This window comes from Diabrotica virgifera, chromosome 2 (assembly GCF_917563875.1).
Source record: "Diabrotica virgifera virgifera chromosome 2, PGI_DIABVI_V3a".
Classification (NCBI taxonomy): domain Eukaryota; kingdom Metazoa; phylum Arthropoda; class Insecta; order Coleoptera; family Chrysomelidae; genus Diabrotica; species Diabrotica virgifera.
Window position 1 is genome coordinate 22,362,598 of NC_065444.1, and position 19,121 is coordinate 22,381,718.

At 32.0% G+C, this 19,121-nt stretch overlaps 1 protein-coding gene across 1 annotated transcript in view; it reads left to right on the plus strand.

Moving 5' to 3' along the window:
* LOC114333576 (uncharacterized) overlaps positions 1–19,035 on the plus strand; it is a 39,204-nt gene extending 20,169 nt beyond the window's left edge. Inside the window, exons 3-11 of the mRNA XM_028283470.2 lie at positions 125–169; positions 684–725; positions 946–975; positions 1,709–1,738; positions 5,067–5,111; positions 6,002–6,034; positions 8,771–8,797; positions 12,332–12,367; positions 18,813–19,035. Coding sequence (XP_028139271.1) covers positions 125–169; positions 684–725; positions 946–975; positions 1,709–1,738; positions 5,067–5,111; positions 6,002–6,034; positions 8,771–8,797; positions 12,332–12,367; positions 18,813–18,893 — 369 coding nt within the window. The 3' untranslated portion in view covers positions 18,894–19,035. The remainder of the gene's footprint in view (positions 1–124; positions 170–683; positions 726–945; positions 976–1,708; positions 1,739–5,066; positions 5,112–6,001; positions 6,035–8,770; positions 8,798–12,331; positions 12,368–18,812) is intronic.
* Positions 19,036–19,121: the final 86 nt, after the last annotated feature.

Sequence of the window (19,121 nt, forward strand, 5' to 3'; positions counted from 1 at the left end):
TGTATATACTGCACTCAAACTTTTTTGAAATTTACATGTTTTTTACATGTTATGCAAATGAGAACTAATTTAATAATATCTACTCCATTTTATAACACTGTTTTAATTTAAACATTTTTTTCAGAATTTAGTTCCAGTAGAAGAGATGCCACCGTCCAGAAATCTTAGGGTAAGCAAAACAATATTTTTTAAAAACGTCTTTCCTTTTATGTATGGCATCATCTCTGCATAGCAGATGCAATATCATAAGAAACGCAAAAAATATACAGGGTGTCCCATTTGAAATAAGGAAGTTCATTATTACAATGTAAATACATACCACTTTAATATCGGCCGCATTAGAAGACCCCTACTCACTTAAATCTATAAAAATCTTTATTTTTATCGGAGGGACCGCAGACGTTCGGATACAATTAGCGTCTGTTTGCAAAGACAATGACGTCGACTTTGCAAAGTAACAAGACACTTACTCAACACACACACTACAAATGACACTGGGTACCTGACTGCAAAAATTCACCGTAACTACCATGCCAATGGCCATTAGTTGTCGAGGCATTAGCTAAATAAAAAAAAATTATTTTAAATTTTTATTTGGAGAATATTTAGTATTATGTAGTATTTTAATCTGTAAACTGTAACATGTTTTACACAAAATATTTCATCGACTTTTTTATTTTCAGATTATTGCCCCACCTGAAAGAAAATATGGCTCATATTCATTGGTATTGTATTTTGAAGCATTTCCTTAAGCATTACTATTTATTTGTTAATGAAATTTGATCTTTTTTCTTTTCTAACGAACAAGTTATCGATATCAGAATCGAAAACTAAAGTTTAGTGCAATATAAAATTGAAAGATTTGAATACAGTAAACTACAAAAATATTTCGAATAATTATTTAAGTTTTAAATAATCATATTTTAATTATTTCTTTTATTTCAGGATGTTGGCAACGCAGAAATGACTGCAGAAGTAAGTAATTTTTAGTGTTATCAAAATTATTTCGACGTTTGAAAGGTAAAAGGTTGTAACCCACAAATCAACTTTTTTCAGTAGTAGTAAAACGATCCATTTAAGTAATTGTATGAGGAATTAACCTAATAATGTTGTTCATGAATTTATAGATAAATTATTGATCTACAAATCAATGAAAAAAAATATTAGGTTAATTCCTCATAAAATTACTTAAATGGAACGTTTTTCTACTTACTGTTGATTGTGGGTTACAACCTTTTACCTTTTAACCGTCGATTTGGACTCTTTTAATATTCACTTTTTTGTAACTGTTAAAGTATACCTATGGACATGATGAATAGACAGGTAGTGAGGTACAACTTTTATACTTCCCCCTGTGTTCCTTCATTCATCATTCTTTTGGTTTGCAAATAATAGAAGCCACAAATAGGCGTTACCAGAAACTTGGTCCCATTAGAGGTTTTATTGTCCCGAGCAGATGTCGCTACGGCATCCATATCGAGTTATTTGTTGTAATTCGGTATTGGGAGGTTGGATTTGTTTCAGTTCATTCAGAGGTGTTTAACCATCTATACTCTATACCTACCCCTCTGAAGATATCTAATAAGAGTGAAACGTACGAAAGGGCGTTTATGACGCTCTCTGAGCGAACTGAAATATAAGACGTCTCGTAACTTCGTTTTACAGTGAATTATTTTAAATTATGTATTAATTATTTCTTTTATTTCAGGATGCTGCCGATCCAGAGTTAACTGAACAAGTAAGTAATTTTTAGTGTTATCCTAATTATTTGTACTCTTTTAAAGTTCACTTTTTGCCACTGTTAAAGCATAAGCATTTCCTGGAACATTTTCAACACTATGAATTGATATTACTAAGAATCAATATGTACTGATATCAACGAATATTATACCAAGTTGTTTGTTCAATTTTTCACATGCCTGTTCTTCTTGACTGGCTTTAACACTCGAGGTGATTCTTCACCGCATCTACTATGGCCCTAAATATTCTACGATCTTGCGCTTCCATGTTCCATTGTTGTACCCCAATCCTGGATAAATCGGATTTAACATCATACATCATACTTCTATCCTTTTTTGGGACCGCCTACTGATTTTCTACCATCTGGTCTCTCAAAAGGCACTGTCTTTAACACTCCTTTGGCCTCTCAGGAAACACTGTCTCCCTTTGATCTTACCGCATTACCTGACCGTCTTATCCGGTTAGCTTTTATAATATGTCTGGTGATGTTTTCAGTACCATACAGAGCCACCAATTCAGCATTGCGGCTCCTTTTCCACTCTCCTATCAATATATCTCTTTAGGAGCCAAATATCATTATGAGAACTTTCTTTTTAAAAAATAGCAGCTTGAGTCCATGTTTCACTTCCATGCAGAGTGGGGCATTAGTGTGAGAAAGTCCAATTACTCGTTTGTCGTAAGAGATACGAAAAAAAGTTATTTAGGTAAAAGTTAAGGCACACACAGTACCATAATTTAAAAATATTTTCAAATGTACAGGGGCGTCCGTATTGACAGGGTGACACAAACTTGTGTTTTTTTAAATAGAACACTCTGTATATTTTTACATTTTTGGATTCTCCTCAATGTTTCCTTTCTTAAAATACAGGGTTTTGTAATATTATAATATAAGGCAGTTTAAAGAATATTTATACCCTGTAAAATTGTAGTGATTTGACATCAAATTTTGATTTTATGTTTAAACGATTTTTAGTATAGTCTACTATTGCTAAATATTAACAGTATAGCGAAATGTTTAATTTTAGTATACAGAGTGGGTCGAAACTCGGAATGAGTATTTTCTGAGCTTTCTTAAATAGAACATCCTGTATTTAAGTATTGTAATGAAATGATATTTTATGGTACTTTTTTTATTTCTTAAGCATTCCCTATACCTAAGTGCTTTAATTTGTAAGTTATTCGTGATTCTTTAAGCCAAACGTTAATTTTATTAGGTGGCCGTGAAAATATCCAATCAAAAATAATTTTTTGATAAAAGATACATAATAATCTAGCCTGATCCTTAATTTATTAATATTGGATGATATATCCAAATACATTCGTCGTTAAGTTTGTGGGTGCTTAAAATATTACTCAAACGTACAAAATTCTCCCTCGTTCGCTATGACACAAAATTTGCTTAAACATTTGACATTACACTATTTATATAGTTTCAGTTGATTCGTTACCATTACTAATATTAATTTTTCTAATGAGGAACTGATTAAAACGGCTTTGTGTTAGGAGAATACAACAAAAATGAGCTACTTGCAATAAAAATTTACCATCATCAATTTCCTGATAGACAACAAAAAAGAGAAATTTTGAAAGTATACTAAAACGGTCTCAACAGACTACATACTTAGATTGTAGAATAAGAACGGTTGTACTAATATGCAGATCCTCAGTGACACTAAGGATTACATTTAATTCCTGTTTTCTTCATTTACAATAGTTTTTGTTTTATCAGATTTATCATAATCAAGTGTCCAGTTCGCTGAAACCGTTTTAGTATATTTTCAAACGTCGCTCTTCTTGGTTGTCGTCTATCAGGGAATTTCTAATTAAAAATTCTTATTGCTAGTAGAACATTTTTGTTATACTCCACTATCACGAAAATCTTTTTAATCAGTTCCTCATTAGGAAAATTCATGTTAGTAATGGTAACAAAGCAAATGGAACTATAAAAATAGTATAATGTCAAATTTTAAATCAAATTTAGTGTCATAGCCGACTAGGTAGAATATTGTATGTTTTTATTAATATTTTGCGCACCAACAATCTGAACTACGAATTTATTTGGATATCTCATCCAACATTCATAAATCAGGATAGATTATGATGTATTTTTTTTCGAAAAATTATTTTTAATTGAATATTTTCACGGCCGCCTAATAAAATTTCACGTAATTTTTGTTGCAATTAATGTTTGACTTAAAGAAACACGAATAACTTACAAATTAAAGCACTTAGGTATAGGGAATGCTTAAGAAATAAAAAGTACCATAAAATATCATTTCATAACAGTACTAGAATACAGGGTGTTCCATTAAAAAAAAACTCAGAAAATACTCATTCCAAGTTTCGACCAACCCTGTATACTAAAAGTAAACATTTCGCTATACTGTCAATGTTTAACAATAGTAGACTAGATTAAAAATCGTTTGAACATAAAATAAAAATTTGATGACAAATCACTACAATTCTACAGGGTGTAAATTTTGCTAAGAAATTAACAAAAAAACGTAATTATCTTTTAAACTACCTCATATAATATCACAAAACCCTATATTTTAAGAAAGGAAACATTGACGAGAATCCAAAAATGTAAAAATATACAGGGTGTTCCATTTAAAAAACATAAGTTTGTATCACCCTGTCAAAACGCACGCCCCTGTAAATTTGAAAATATTTTTAAATTATGGTCCTATCTGTGCCCCAACTTTTACCGAAATAACTTTTTTCGTATCTCTTTTGACAAACGAGTAATTGGACTTTGTCACACTAATGCCCCACCCTGTATGTAACAACTCATGCGAAGCTTTTCACATGCGAAAAGCAATATTATATTTTTCGCTGTATCAAATCCTTAATTACACCCTCGATTTCAAATCATTATCTAAGCCTTATTTATAATAATTCCGAATATTTCCGTTTTTTTTTTATTCATCATCATCATTCCTCAACCTCATGCATCCACTATTGGATATAGATCTCCTTCATATCCTTCCATTGTTCTCTATATTGTACCTTCTGTATCCAATTTGCCACTGTTTTCCACAAGCCGGAAACAAATTATGACTTTCACCTGTACCCCATCCTTCTAGAATTTGCAAGGAAAAAGGGCGATAAATGAATAGACAATAAAATAAATTACTACTAAAAGAAACTATAAAAAGCAATCATAAGAATACCACTGCAATTAACATAATGTTCAAATGTTATGTAATAGACATTCCAAATTCAAAACCATTTTGAAAACTCTTTACGGTTAACTCCCGTAATATGCACTGACTTTTTTAATATTATTCCTATTTCAGTTTTATCTAATGATCACTTTTTTTCAGATAAGTATTCTAGAACAATTTCTAGCTGACAAAGCTGTCGAAATCGTAAGTATTAATTTAAAAATAAATGTTCTAACTTTCTTTAAATGTCTTAATCTTTATGGCAGGGGAGCAAAGTAGGTATGCTAAATTTGCAGTCACTCGAGCATTATGGGGACCTATTGGGTTGTGATTATTAGGTCCTAAACTCAAAAAAAGTTAAGTAAAATTTTCCATTTTAGTGGGGACTTTCCATTTTTAATTTAATTTTCCATTTCCAACAATCGTTTTTTCCGGTTATATCGCCATCTATCCATAATTCGAAAAAATGTTTCGAATAAAAGTTGCTTATTTTTACGTAATGAATCCAAATCTGCAATAAAAATTTGGGTGTCCCATTTAAGATTTTAAAGTAACCCTCCACCCCACCTCCGTGGAGGATCGTGTTTGGTACCATTCGATGGATTTTTCAAAAACAGTTTGAAAGTGTATTTTGCAGTTTTTCAATCTGATGTTCATTTTGCGAAATATCGCGGGGTTTGTATTTAAAATTTACCCCCCACCCCTCTCCGCGGGTGGTCATGTTTAGTACCTTTCGATAGATTTTTGAAAAATATTGCTTTTTAACTAACCCATTTCCTTACGCCCAGCTCAAATCGTCAGATTTTTGAAATATACACTCTTTTGCGTGTACTTAACTTACCTTATCTTAATCTGACAATTTCGAGTATTTTTAAGGATAGATTTTTTTTCGGGCCCCCGTTAACGAACTTCCCTGTGTTAAGAGCCAATTATATGGCAGAGGTACATCTGTAGGGTACCAGGTTTCTCCCCATATGATAATCTGACGCGCTCGCGTAACTGCAAAAATCCCCGCTTGGGCTCCCTTACCATTAAAAATTCTTTAAATATTTCTTTTAATAGATATAGGAACTAAACGAGAATTTTTGTTTTAGCAAAAACTTTGGGCTGAAACTCAAGTTGATTTGGTAAGAAACGTTTAATTTTTGTAAACTGTTTTGGTTATACTTTGGTATAAGTACCTACCCATGAGCATAGTATCAAAGCATGGCATCAAAGGCACATACATATGTAGTGCCCGTCCACAAAAAGGGAGATAAACAATAAACATGTATGGTTGGTACAGTATAAATACCGTAAAAAACCTGAAACATCTTCAAACAACTATATCACATTATTATTGCAGAAGTATAACCAGTATAACACGTATATTATAATAAAATAGGTCTAGTGGATGTAGTTCCAGTGCACTTGGCTAAACGATTCTAAAAAGGAACAGACCTACGAGTTAATTATTTTATGTTGGTATCAGATGACATCACTTGCTATGATGCGGATGACGTGCAATGGTATTTATACTGTACAGACCATATATAGGAATGTATAGACTGTACAGACCTAAGAACTATAGAGGAATATCATTAAGAGCTTAAGCGCAAAATTTTGGGCCAATGCTTTAATTTTTTCGAATCGTGAGAAAACTAATAAATATTTTTGAAAAATTATTTTTAAAGATTACATTATTACAGAGGACCGAAAGTTTCTGAAAATTTCTATAATGTTTATTTTAATAAGTTACAGGGGCAAAAAAGAAGAGAAAATTTAGTGTGTTTTTTAATTTTAAGTATCTCATTTAAAAGAAACTTTTTGTTTATTTTAAGGAACTTTCGGCTCTCGGTAATAATGTAATCTTTCATTCTGCGTTTAAATTTTTCAAAAATACTTATTAGTTTTCTCAGGATTCGAAAAAAACGAATGCATTTAAAAAGCATTGTTCCGAAATTTTGCGTCTACGCTCTTAATTCACACAACCTACAAAGTTATGTCGATTATTATACTGAGGTGATTAATTTCGTACGCAGAAAAAATGTAAGTGATTGATTACCAGTGTGAGAAATGCCCAGAAAGCTGGTATGCACCCCAGAATTGTGTGCAGCATGTGCATGTATCAGAATTGGCGGGAACACCCTGTATAAGAAATAATTTCATCTTAGTGTATGACAAGACATGTCCTTCTCACGTATCGCATGTCGTCAGTTAAAACACATATTAAAGAGTAAAACCGTCTAGTTTCTTTATTATTAAAGATATCAGAGAAAGTTAAAAAATATAATGTTCACAAAATATGAGACTTCAACATAATTTTGATGTATACCCCTTTGTAACATTTCCTCCCTACAGGGGCTCTCAAACTTTTGATTCAGTTAAAACACATGTTAAAGAATAAAACCGTTTATTTTCTTTGTTTATATAGATATCAGGGACATTCAAAAAACAAAATGTTCACAAGACATAAGACTAAAATAAGATTTCGATGTATACTCACACTTGTACCTTGTCCTCACTACAGGGTGTCTCAAACTTAACATAAGAAAAACATTTCTTTTCATTCACCCGGTATAAGTACAAAAAAGAAGTTTGACTAAACCTTTGCCCAAGTGTTTAAATACCAAAGAAAAATCTAAAATAATAAAAAAATTAGTGCAATCCGTTATGTTCATGAAAAAATCAACTATGAAAATGAGCATAATTTTGGGTGATACATAACTTTTGAAACTATGTTTAGTTTAGAAATTTTATTTGATTTTTATAATTTGTTGTAATTATTAACTATATTTCAAATGTAGTTGACACTAAAAACGAATAGATATAATATAGAACATAACTTACATCGAACTTGTTTTAAAGATTAGTCATTGTTCTTTTTTCAAATTTCTAAAAGACCAATGTACAGTTGAGTCCGCGAGTCTTTACCCGTGCGTCATCACTTAAAGCATACGAAATAAGTCGGAAATCTATTTCACGCAACAACAACTGACAGAAAGTGGCTACTGTTCCGATTACGGGGTTTATTATAAAATTTGTCGTTATCAAATATATAGAATGTCAAATGTAAGTTTTGCTTCAAAATTTTTGCGCAGAATTACAGCTACATTAGAAGTAGCTTAATAAATTCTTTTATTATTATTGAGTAATAAATAAATAAACAATTTATAAAAAAATCCAATAACATATTTTATTTTTGTTATTTTATTCACTTTGACGGAAATCTAAACACAGTCATTTCTTTACTGTGTGAATGACGTTAGCTTTGTATGTTTTAAATATTAATTGCCTAAATATAATTATTTACCTTAAAATTTCAATGCCCAATATAAAATTAGTTGTGAAAACAACTGTTTGTGTAATATAAAGAAACTTCAAAACGCAAAAATTCGACAAAAACCGCAAAAATTTCAACTGACTGACAGCCACAAAATTAAACAAATCAGAAACGTCAAACAAATTGTGCTTAAAATATGAAAACATACCGAATCGTCTTTTTTTGTACCCATCTCTTTTCAATGCACTGAGTCTAGATGGTTCATAAAAATAACATGTGTTGTTACTTAATAACAAACGGCAGCTGGTTTGTCATGAGTTTCATGCATGGAAGAGAATGATGCTAGATAAAAAGTATGTGTTTTATCTCGCCAGGTATTAATGACGCACGGGTAAAGACTCGCGGACTTAACTGTAATATAATCTTACCAGTCAATATTATTGAAGCAATATTGATATTGATCAACATATTAAACGTGCTAAGGAATACATTGAAACAATAATATCATTGAAAAAATATTGCATCAATAATATATTGACCGTGTAAATGTGGCTTTAATCACATAGACTGTTTTATTAAATATAAAATTCATAATTTTCAGGCCGAGTTTTCCAAGAAGTTTGAACAGGTTAGTAGTTGTTTAGGTATACATTTATCAGACATCTTTGTCGTTGTCTTACAAAACTCTGTTAGACATAGAGTTAACCATGACTTGGACTAGCTCTTTGATTTTGTGCATATGTTATAGTCAAAGCCCGAATTTCAGGCACTCCTAGGTTTGACTAGGCAATCCTCAGGTCTGACTAACGGTCTTAGTCAAAGCTCGAAATAAATTACAGTTTCGGCCTTTGACTAGTCAAACCTAGGAGAGACTACGTTGGTCAGGCAAAGGTCGAAATTTAATTTTATGGAATCGGGGTTTGACTAGTCAAACCCCGATCAGCTATTAAAATGTCGTAATTTGTTAGATTAGGTTTAATAGAACGTCATTTTTTAATTGCAATGTTTATTATTTTTATATTGTCTCTAAGAGAAATTAGTACAAAAGATTCTAAATTTGGAGGACAAGGATTTATAAATTGCTACTGCAATAAGAAATGCTCTTTCAAAGTACGTAAGTGTAAAAGGTCTAACGTATTGTGCAACTCTAAATGCCATATTTTTTTTATTTTAATTACGACAGTATAAAAAAATAAACATTAAAATTAAAAAATTACGTTCTATTAAACGTAATCTAATAAATAACGACATTTTAATAGCTGATCGGAGTTTGACTAGTCAAACCCCGATTTCATAAAATTAAATTTCGACCTTTGCCTGACCAACTTAGTCTCTCCTAGGTTTGACTAGTCAAAGGCCGAAACTATAATTTATTTCGGGCTTTGACTAAGCCTGTCAGTCAGACCTGCGGATTGCCTAGTCAAACCTAGGAGTGCCTGAAATTCGGGCTTTGACTATAAAACATACATTACACCTCGAACCCTCTGATTAGCCATTTTTCTTTCCTGTTGAAGTACTACCTGATGAGTTACTAAATGAACTGCTTCACAGGACTGGTTCTGAACTAAAGTAGGAATCCACGTAAGTGAGGGACAATGTTTTAGCTTTGCTATTGTAAGTCCGCAGCTGGAAATGTTTTATAACTGTCTTGATAACAAGCGGTAACCAGAAATTAATTAAAACAAGTGCTTCGGAAGAAACACCAACATTGATAAAGGTGTTCTCAAGCAGTACTTGTGTGGCTAAAGGCATCTGGGAGTACAAATAAACATTGAGATTAGGGTTATTCTCTTTGAAGATTTTAAAGCGCAATTTAAAGTATGAAATAAAATATTTAAGGGAATTTATATGATATACAGAGTGTAAAAGAAATGCTACAAGTTTACATAATGTTGTTCTGAAGCTATTTTCTTGTGGCATTTTTACAATTTTAACTATTTAGAATGGGAAATAAGCCACAATATTATTAAAAAATAATTTTTTATTAACGTTTCGACGCCCAAATCGGGTGCCTTTGTCAAAATACAAAATACTATTAACATAAACAAAAATGTTGTTGCTTAGTAAAAAAATTCTTCTAATAATTTATTTAATTTGACTCATTTATATCGGCAATTCAGATACATATAATACGTTTTAAAGTAGAAGACTTTAAAATGAAATTGCCAATATTTATGAGTTGCGTTCCTGGGACGACTTTACTGAAAGATAGTTCATTCGATTACATGAAATCAACCTCAACTCAAGAATATCCGTCACAAAAAAAATCATAGCATGTGATCTGTCTTTAAAAAGACAACCACATGCAACGGTGACATTAACATTCTCGCGTTAGAGATCTCATAGTAAATCACGAGGGAAAACCAGGAAAAACCTCGCGATACTATCCCGACATCGTAAGTATTTGGTCTTACATTTAATTTACTCTCAAAATTAATATCAAATTCTGACTTTACTATAATTTTGTTTAAATTATAAATAATATCAATAATACATGGATATATAAGTAATACTAAAATATAAAATATGTACTAACTCGACTATTGACTTACTAATTGTGGTATTTTCTTTCTATTGACTTCCTCTTTCAGTATGGGTATCCACATCCTACTGCATTCCACCGAGGAATTTGCGACACAATTGGTTTCGTTTAGCATAATTAGAGCCGCTTCTTTGATTTTTCTCTTTTTACTATCTGTTTCTTTCAGGACTATACTTGAATCTCTCCACTGAACTCTATGTTCATTATCCCATGCGTGTTGACATATTTGAGATCTATCAAATTCTCTATTTTTAATATAAGATTGATGTTCACTTATTCTAACGTTTAATGGTCTTGATGTTTCACCTATATAAAACTGTTCGCATTCACAGGGTATTTTATAAATACAATTCTTTGTCCTTTCTTGTTCATTGTTAGGTTTAGTTTTAGATAGAATAGATCTCAATGTGTTGGTTGTTTTGAATGTTGTTGAAATGTTGAATTTATTTCCTATTGTTTTAAGTTTCTCGGATAGTCCTTTTATGTATGGTATTGATATTTTCCTCGTATTATTTCTTATGAATGTTGTAGGATCCCGTTCTATGTTGTTCTGTTCCATTCGATCCAATCTTGACAATTCCTTATTTATAAACGATAAAGGATAATCATTTTTTAATAAAACAGATGTTAAGAATTGTTTTTCTTCTAAAAATGAATTTTCGTTAGAACAAGTAATTTTGGATCTATCATATAAGGATTTTATGATTCCCTTTTTAACGTTGACGTTGTGATTTGATTTGTAATTGAGATAGCTGTTGGTATGTGTTGGTTTTCTATACACTTGAGTCTCATATCCAGTATCCTTCTTTGAGACTAAAACATCGAGGAAAGGCAGGGTGTTATTATATTCCTTTTCCATTGTAAATTTTATTGTCTCTTCTTGATCGTTTATAATATTCAGGAATGTATCCAACAATTCTGATCTATGAGGCCATATTGAAAACACATCATCTACATATCTCCACCATATCTCCACATACATATTTGATATTAATTTTGAGAGTAAATTAAATGTAAGACCAAATACTTACGATGTCGGGATAGTATCGCGAGGTTTTTCCTGGTTTTCCCTCGTGATTTACTATGAGATCTCTAACGCGAGAATGTTAATGTCACCGTTGCATGTGGTTGTCTTTTTAAAGACAGATCACATGCTATGATTTTTTTTTGTGACGGATATTCTTGAGTTGAGGTTGATTTCATGTAATGGAATGAACTATCTTTCAGTAAAGTCGTCCCAGGAACGCAACTCATAAATATTGGCAATATCATTTTAAAGTCTTCTACTTTAAAACGTATTATATGTATCTGAATTGCCGATATAAATGAGTCAAATTAAATAAATTATTAGAAGAATTTTTTTACTAAGCAACAACATTTTTGTTTATGTTAATAGTATTTTGTATTTTGACAACGGCACCCGATTTACATAATGAAAAATACTTGAGATATAACTTTATACAATGGTTTCACTAGAAAAAGTCTCTAGAAAGGAAAAGTGATGTTTTAAAAAGAATATCATGTCAAAATAGTCGTTGTAAATTCGCCAGTTTTCATAATAATAAAGCCTTATATAAAGTTAATTTTTTATAAGTTAATACAAATTGTTCTTGATTTCAGCTCATTGAAGAGGAAGTTGCAAACAAAATTTTGCTAGTAAGTTGACTTATTTTTTTTAATAGTTTTAGTCCACAGTACATCGTCCTTTTTCAAAATGGTTACAGAAGTCTTAAAGATGGGTTTAATTGCTTCGTTTGAGCGAGTCTACCACTTTCTGAAAATTTTCAGAGTGCATGTTGGACGCGTTTCCGCAAGCACAACACCTAAACCTGTAGCTCTAGCGCGATTAAGTTTTGTGATTGCAAAACTATAATTTTTCATTTTAATTAAAAGATTATGCGTTAGTTAGAGTAAAATAAAATATTTTTGTCGGACAAAAAAGAGGGCACGATCGTCGAGTCCGACACCCGCAAGATCTCACTCTAGCGCGGTACAGTTTTGTTATTATAAAACTCTTAATTTTCAATTGAAAGTATGTATTGATAACTGATTACTAAAGATTGTCGATCTCTTGTCCGACAAATTTACAGCCTCGTTTCTTTAGTCGGACAACGTAAATATGTTAATTATGGCAGGTTATGTTTTGCGATTACAAAAGTCATAATTTTAATTTTTTTAACGTTCAAATAATACATGTTTATTAAAACAGTAATTGTCCGACAAAAAAAAATGACGCAAACTTATAAAAAACGAAATTCTTTTTAAACAGTGGTAGTCTACTTACTTGTATTTTGTCGGTATCGTCACAAATCCCCTACCTCTATAGTCCAGACCAGGGATGGTCACGCTCCTTGATAGTCAGAGCCATTTTTCAATATTTAAAATTTTTCGCGAGCCGCAATTAAACAATTATTTAAAAAGTGTAAAAAAGGTATTAAATTTTTCTCTCAGTGCAGATGGACTTGGATTTCACAAATTTTAAAGTTAAATAAAATGGTTAACATCGTTGTTTCAAATATGCAAATATATAATTCTACAAGCAGCCTTTACTATTTCAGGATACTTCAATGCTTCACCATCCTTCCATCTTTTTCTGGGACGGCCTACTGATCTTCTACCGTCTGGTCATCAAAAAGCACTGTATTTAACCACCACTCTCCTTTCAATTCATCTCTTTGAGGGCCAAATATCATTTTGAAAACTTTCCTTCAAAAACAATATTTATTTCCTGCTGATGGAGAGGCCATGTTTCACTTCCATAATCTAATAATTGGACGAATAATTTGCATGCACAATCTTAATTTAGATTGTTTTTTAACAGCTTGGATCTTCATAATGATGATAGGGAGTATACAGTCGGAAAAATGAAAGAATACCCATAAAGGAACATATAAAACACGCTGTATTTTCCTGTCACCGTATCACAAAGAAAATTGTCCAGTGCAAGTAAATGTAACAATAATTAATACATGTACTTGCGCTGGCCAATTTTTTGTGTGACACGGTGACAGGAAAATACAGCGTGTTTTATATGTTCGTTCATGGGTATTCTTTCATTTTTCCTACTGTAATGCTTTATTCCAAGCAGCTATCCTTGCGGAGACCTCTTTTTATATGTGGTTATCAAGTGCGATTACCGCCCCTAGATATTAAAACTCTTTTGCTACTTCGAAATTGTGGTCATTAATAGTTATGTTCTGCGTAACTCTTGGTCTTGGATTTTGGGTTTCTAGCATGTATTTCGTCTTCTCTTCATTTAATTCGAAGGCCCAGACTACCCTACTTCTTCCTTGAGTTGTAAAAATACCTCTCTCACATCTCTTGTAAAATGAGTGTCTGCACCTAGATCATTAGCAAAGGCCACAGTAGTTTTGATCATCGATTCGCAAATCCTCCTGTCAACTCAGGTGATATTTTACTTATTACATATTCCAAGGCCAAATTGAGTAGCAATGGTGATACGGGGTCTCCTTATCATGTCCTTATCTAAGTCCTGATGTTGCACTTAGTCATTTATATTTTTGTTGTCAGTAATTTAAGACATTTAACACAAAAATTTAAAGTATTTCAGGTACATTTATTGAGAGCCACAAGTAATCCTTCAAAGAGCCACATGTGGCTCGCGAGCCACAGTTTGGCCACCCCTGGTCTAGACTCTTCATGATAACGATTTGTTTGGATATTTGTGTGTGTGTTTGTGTTGTACTGGCACTGGTTTTCACTAGTGATGTTGATTATAGTTACTTTCGCGTATTCGTTACAAATCGTTACTTTTGTATAAAGTACCTAATCATTTACAGTATTCGTTACTTTGATTACTATGATTACTTTTGTACTTGAGTCCCGGTAATCATATGGAGAATCGTATTTCTCAGTAGGTAGGTATTTTGTATAGGTATAGATATAGATATAGATAAAAATATAGGGTTCTCGCTTTCGATCTTTGTTAATGACATACATTAGGTATAGGGGCGTCATTTGATAGGGGGCAGGGGGGCATTTGCCCCCCCCTGACCCTGAAAATTACTGAAATTTAGAAAAAATAGATCAATTTTGTATTATGTTTGCATAAAAATGTATTGCATATAATGCATATATGCATATATATGGGGGGCAAGCATATAATGCTTGCCCTTCTATCAAAATTTCAAATGACGCTCCTGATTAGGTACATATTTTACGCAGGGACAGCCCGTCGGGGTAGGCAAGGTAGGCGCCGCCTAACCTCTTCAAATGTACAATAATATAAATTATTAATATAAATTACTTATTTCAAAATTGTTAAATTTTGACACAATACCTACAATTAAAAAAACTACTTTTTAACTTCTCTCCGAAATTGTAATTATTGTACGCCCCTTGTAGTAGTAGTACAAGGGGCACCTTCCAACAATGTAGAATTTTACCACACCCGGCACTCAAATTTATCTGTTTGTCCCTTGTTTAGTTAGTGTATTTGTTCGTAGTTACTTATATGTTAATTTAAGTTGCCAGCTATCTGATACCTAAGTATCATAATAAATGACATTCGAGGATACCTTCATTTTATTGACGAATTAAGTTTAAAACGATATTGAACATTTTTTTTAACACATCATCTTAGATTTTTTTATCGAAGTTTTTCAACTTTTTCTTGCTTTACAATGGCGTTTTTTCTTTACTTATTTCAGATGCCCCTGAAGATGCTCTAGGAGCGAAAGTTTTTGGGCAAGATTAAATTTAATTCAGTGCTCGATATCTGCCTTTCACTTTGTAAAATTCTTCTTCTTCTCTTCTTCTTCTTCTGCTTCTTCTTCTTTTTGTGTAGACATGACTCTGTCTGTTTTTTCAATGTGCCTCTAGTAAGTTGTCGTTCCATCGTTTTCGTGGTCTTCCCACTGATCGTCTTCCTATTGGGGAACCGTCTCTCGCTGTCCTGACTACCCTATTTGTTGTCATTCGGCTTATATGGTCATTCCATTCTATACTTCTGTTTCTTACCCAGTTATTAATGTTATCCACCTTGCATCTCCGTCGTATATACAGAGAGCACGTAAAGGTTGGAATAAATTCATTTTCTCGAAAATGGACAATTTTGGAAAAAAATACCGAAACAGGTCGATTTCTATTTTTAAATTACGACTTTTTGTCATATATATATCATACTAGTGACGTCACCCATTTGGGCGAGATGACGTCATCGACGATTTTTTTAAATAAGAATGGGGGTCGTGTTATAGCTCATTTGAAAGGTAATTCAATTATCTATTCAGTAATATAAACATTAACATAATTATTTATACAGGGTGCCAAAAACATTTTTTTTTAATTAAATTTATTGGCATAAAAAGAAGAATCTGTGTAATTTATTTATTTCAAAATACATTTTACGGCTATCATAAAACAGGAAAAAATGTTTTTTTTCAAATTCAATATTAAAGCAGCCACCCAACTGCCACTTGACATTTTGAGCATTTAATTTAAGCGAAAAGCAATGGTTTAGTTTTTTTAAATAAACATTTTTTTCTATTTTCTGAGAGCAGTAAAATGTATTTTGAATTAAATAAATTGCACATATTCTTCTTTTTATGTCAATAAATGTAATTCAAAAAAATTTTTCGGCTCCCTGTATAAATAATTATATTAATGTTTATATTACTGAATAGATAATTGAATTACCTTTCAAATGAGCTATCACACGACCCCTATTCTCATTTAAAAAAATCATCGATGACGTCATCACGCCCAAATGGGTGACGTCACTAGTCTGATATATATGCCAAAAAGTTGTAATTTAAAAATAAAAATTGACCTGTTTCGGGATTTTTTTACAAAATCGTCCATTTTCGAGAAAATGAATTTAATCCAACCTTTACGTGCTCACTGTATGTACTTCTAGCTCTGTCCCATAGAGTCTTACCATCGATTTTTCGAAGGGTTTTCATCTCCGCTGTTTCGAGAAATCTTTTTGTCCTCTCTGTGTCGGGTCGTGTTTCTGTCGCGTATGTCATTATTGGTCTGTAAATTCTGCCTCTCATTTCTTTTCCGATATTTTATTTCTCCATATTGTGTCATTCAGGCAACCTGCCGCTCTGTTTGCTCTATTCACTTGATCTTCCACTTCTGTTTCGAGCCTTCCGTAGCTAGATAGTGTGATGCCTAGATATTTAAACTTCATCACTTGTTCTATTATCTGACCTTCCAGCTCCAATTTACATCTTATTGGGTCTGCTGTTATAACCATGCATTTTGTCTTTTTTGAAGAAATTAACATGTTAAATTTTCTGACGATGATGTTGAATTGGTGCAGCATACGTTGTAAATCATTTTCACTTTGAGGGATTAGTATTGCATCGTCCGCATAGCAGATTATTTTGAGTTGTCTTTCTCCCATTTGGTATCCTCTTTTAGTTCTTACTTTTTTTATTATTTCGTCCATGATCAGGTTGAACAATAAAGGATTGAAGGATTCCCCCTGGATTATCCCATTGCCGGCTTGAATTGGGTCAGTTAGTTCATCTTCCACTTTTACTTTTATTGTGTTGTTCTGGTAGATGTTTTCTATCGTTTTAATTATTCCCAGAGGTACCTCTCTCGAGTATAACAAGTGGATAACGTCCTTTAATGTGACCCTGTCAAATGCTTTCTTAAGATCCACGAAACTTAAATGTGCCGGTTTGTTGTATTCCAACGATTTCTCTTGAACTTGCCTCATTATAAATATAGCGTCAGTGCATGACCTTCCCGACCTAAAACCTTGTTGTTCTTCTGCTAATGTTATAATTTCATTCAATTTGTTTGTTATCACTTTTGTTGTTAATTTTAATGTTGTGTTTAATAAGTTAATCCCTCTGTAATTCTCCGGGTCTGATTTGTCTCCTTTTTTGAAGAGAGGTATTAGGATGCTTGATCTCCATTCTTGTGGTATTCTGTTTTGTTCTATTATTTTTTGTATTAGTTTTAATAGTTGTTTAGTTAGATCTTGTCCTCCGTACTTTAGGAGTTCGTTCGATATTCTGTCCTCTCCTGAAGATTTTCTATTTTTTAATTTTCTTAATGCTTCCTTTACCTCTCCCTCCTCGATGTTTATTTCTTCGTTTGTCGTAACTTCAGGTGTTGGTGGTTCATTATCGTCGCCTTTAGCAAATAGAGTAAATTCATATATAAATTGTTTTTAAAAGTTCTGCTAACTTTCTTCTTCTTTTTATTTCTTCCGTTTGAATTTCCCTATTTAGTATTATTTTTTGTCCTAAGTATATATATTCTTCAACTTTTTCTATAACTTTGTTGTTTATTATTGTCATCGTTTCTTCGGAGTGCATGACTTTTGTTTTGTTTAAATTCATTTTCAGTCCTATTTTAGAAAAGTCTGTGTGTAGTTCTGAAAGCATGGTTTGCAGTTCTTGTAGGTCAGTAGCTATTAGGATTATGTCATCCGCAAATCGTAGATTACTGAGGTAGCGGCCATTGATGTTTATTCCCTTATATCTCCAATTTAGATTATTAAAAACATCCTCCAAAACTAAATAGAGTGTCTCGCTGTTTGACTCCCCTGTTTAATGGTACAGGGTTCGTGTATTCATTTTCATTTAGGTAGTATGTAGCTGTAGCTTGGTTCATAGTTTCTTTTATGAACTAATGTACAAATCCAAAAATGGACAGTCGTTGGTGCCTAATTATGGAATAGTGGATTAAGTGTAAGTGGGCTCATTATGACTGTGCTGGTCCAGAGTTTCGTACATGGATCTGTGATGTCTGCAAGTGAATTAAGTTACTTCTTTCATTTTTCGCAATTTTCTTATTTAAATTTATTTGATCTCAGATGTTTATGTCTATTTTTGTTATTGATATGTTGGTTTATGCCTATATTCCATATATGGGTACCTATTCCATATTTGGTTACTCATTTGGGATTTTGTTTTTTTGTTCGATTTTTTTTTGTTAATTAAGATATTTAATAGAAGGCTTTTAATTACTACATAAAAATGTATGACTGATGCGTCATAACATTAAATTGTTTTCATTTCTATAAAGGTATTATTTTATATCCCCAAAACAAAATGGTATTGCATAATTGACGACTTTCCTCTAGGGTTAAATTAATACTATTATTTATTTTTAGGATCAAGAAGCAGCACAGGCTCCAAAAAGAATGATGATGGAGTATAGACCAAGACAAACAAGAATGGTCAAGAAAAATTGATGATGTCTTCGCCCCAAAGACAAAGATTGATGTAATTTTTGAAATTTACTATTATCTATAACTGATTCCAATTATAATATAAAGTTAATTCTTTTTACCACAATTGTCTCATATTATTAAAATAAACACAGTTTATCACTAAGTTTTTTGTGTTTCTCATTAAAGATGCTATGAAAACTGCCTCCAATTATTAAAAAAAAAATTAATCTAGTCCTAAGGGAGGAAAGT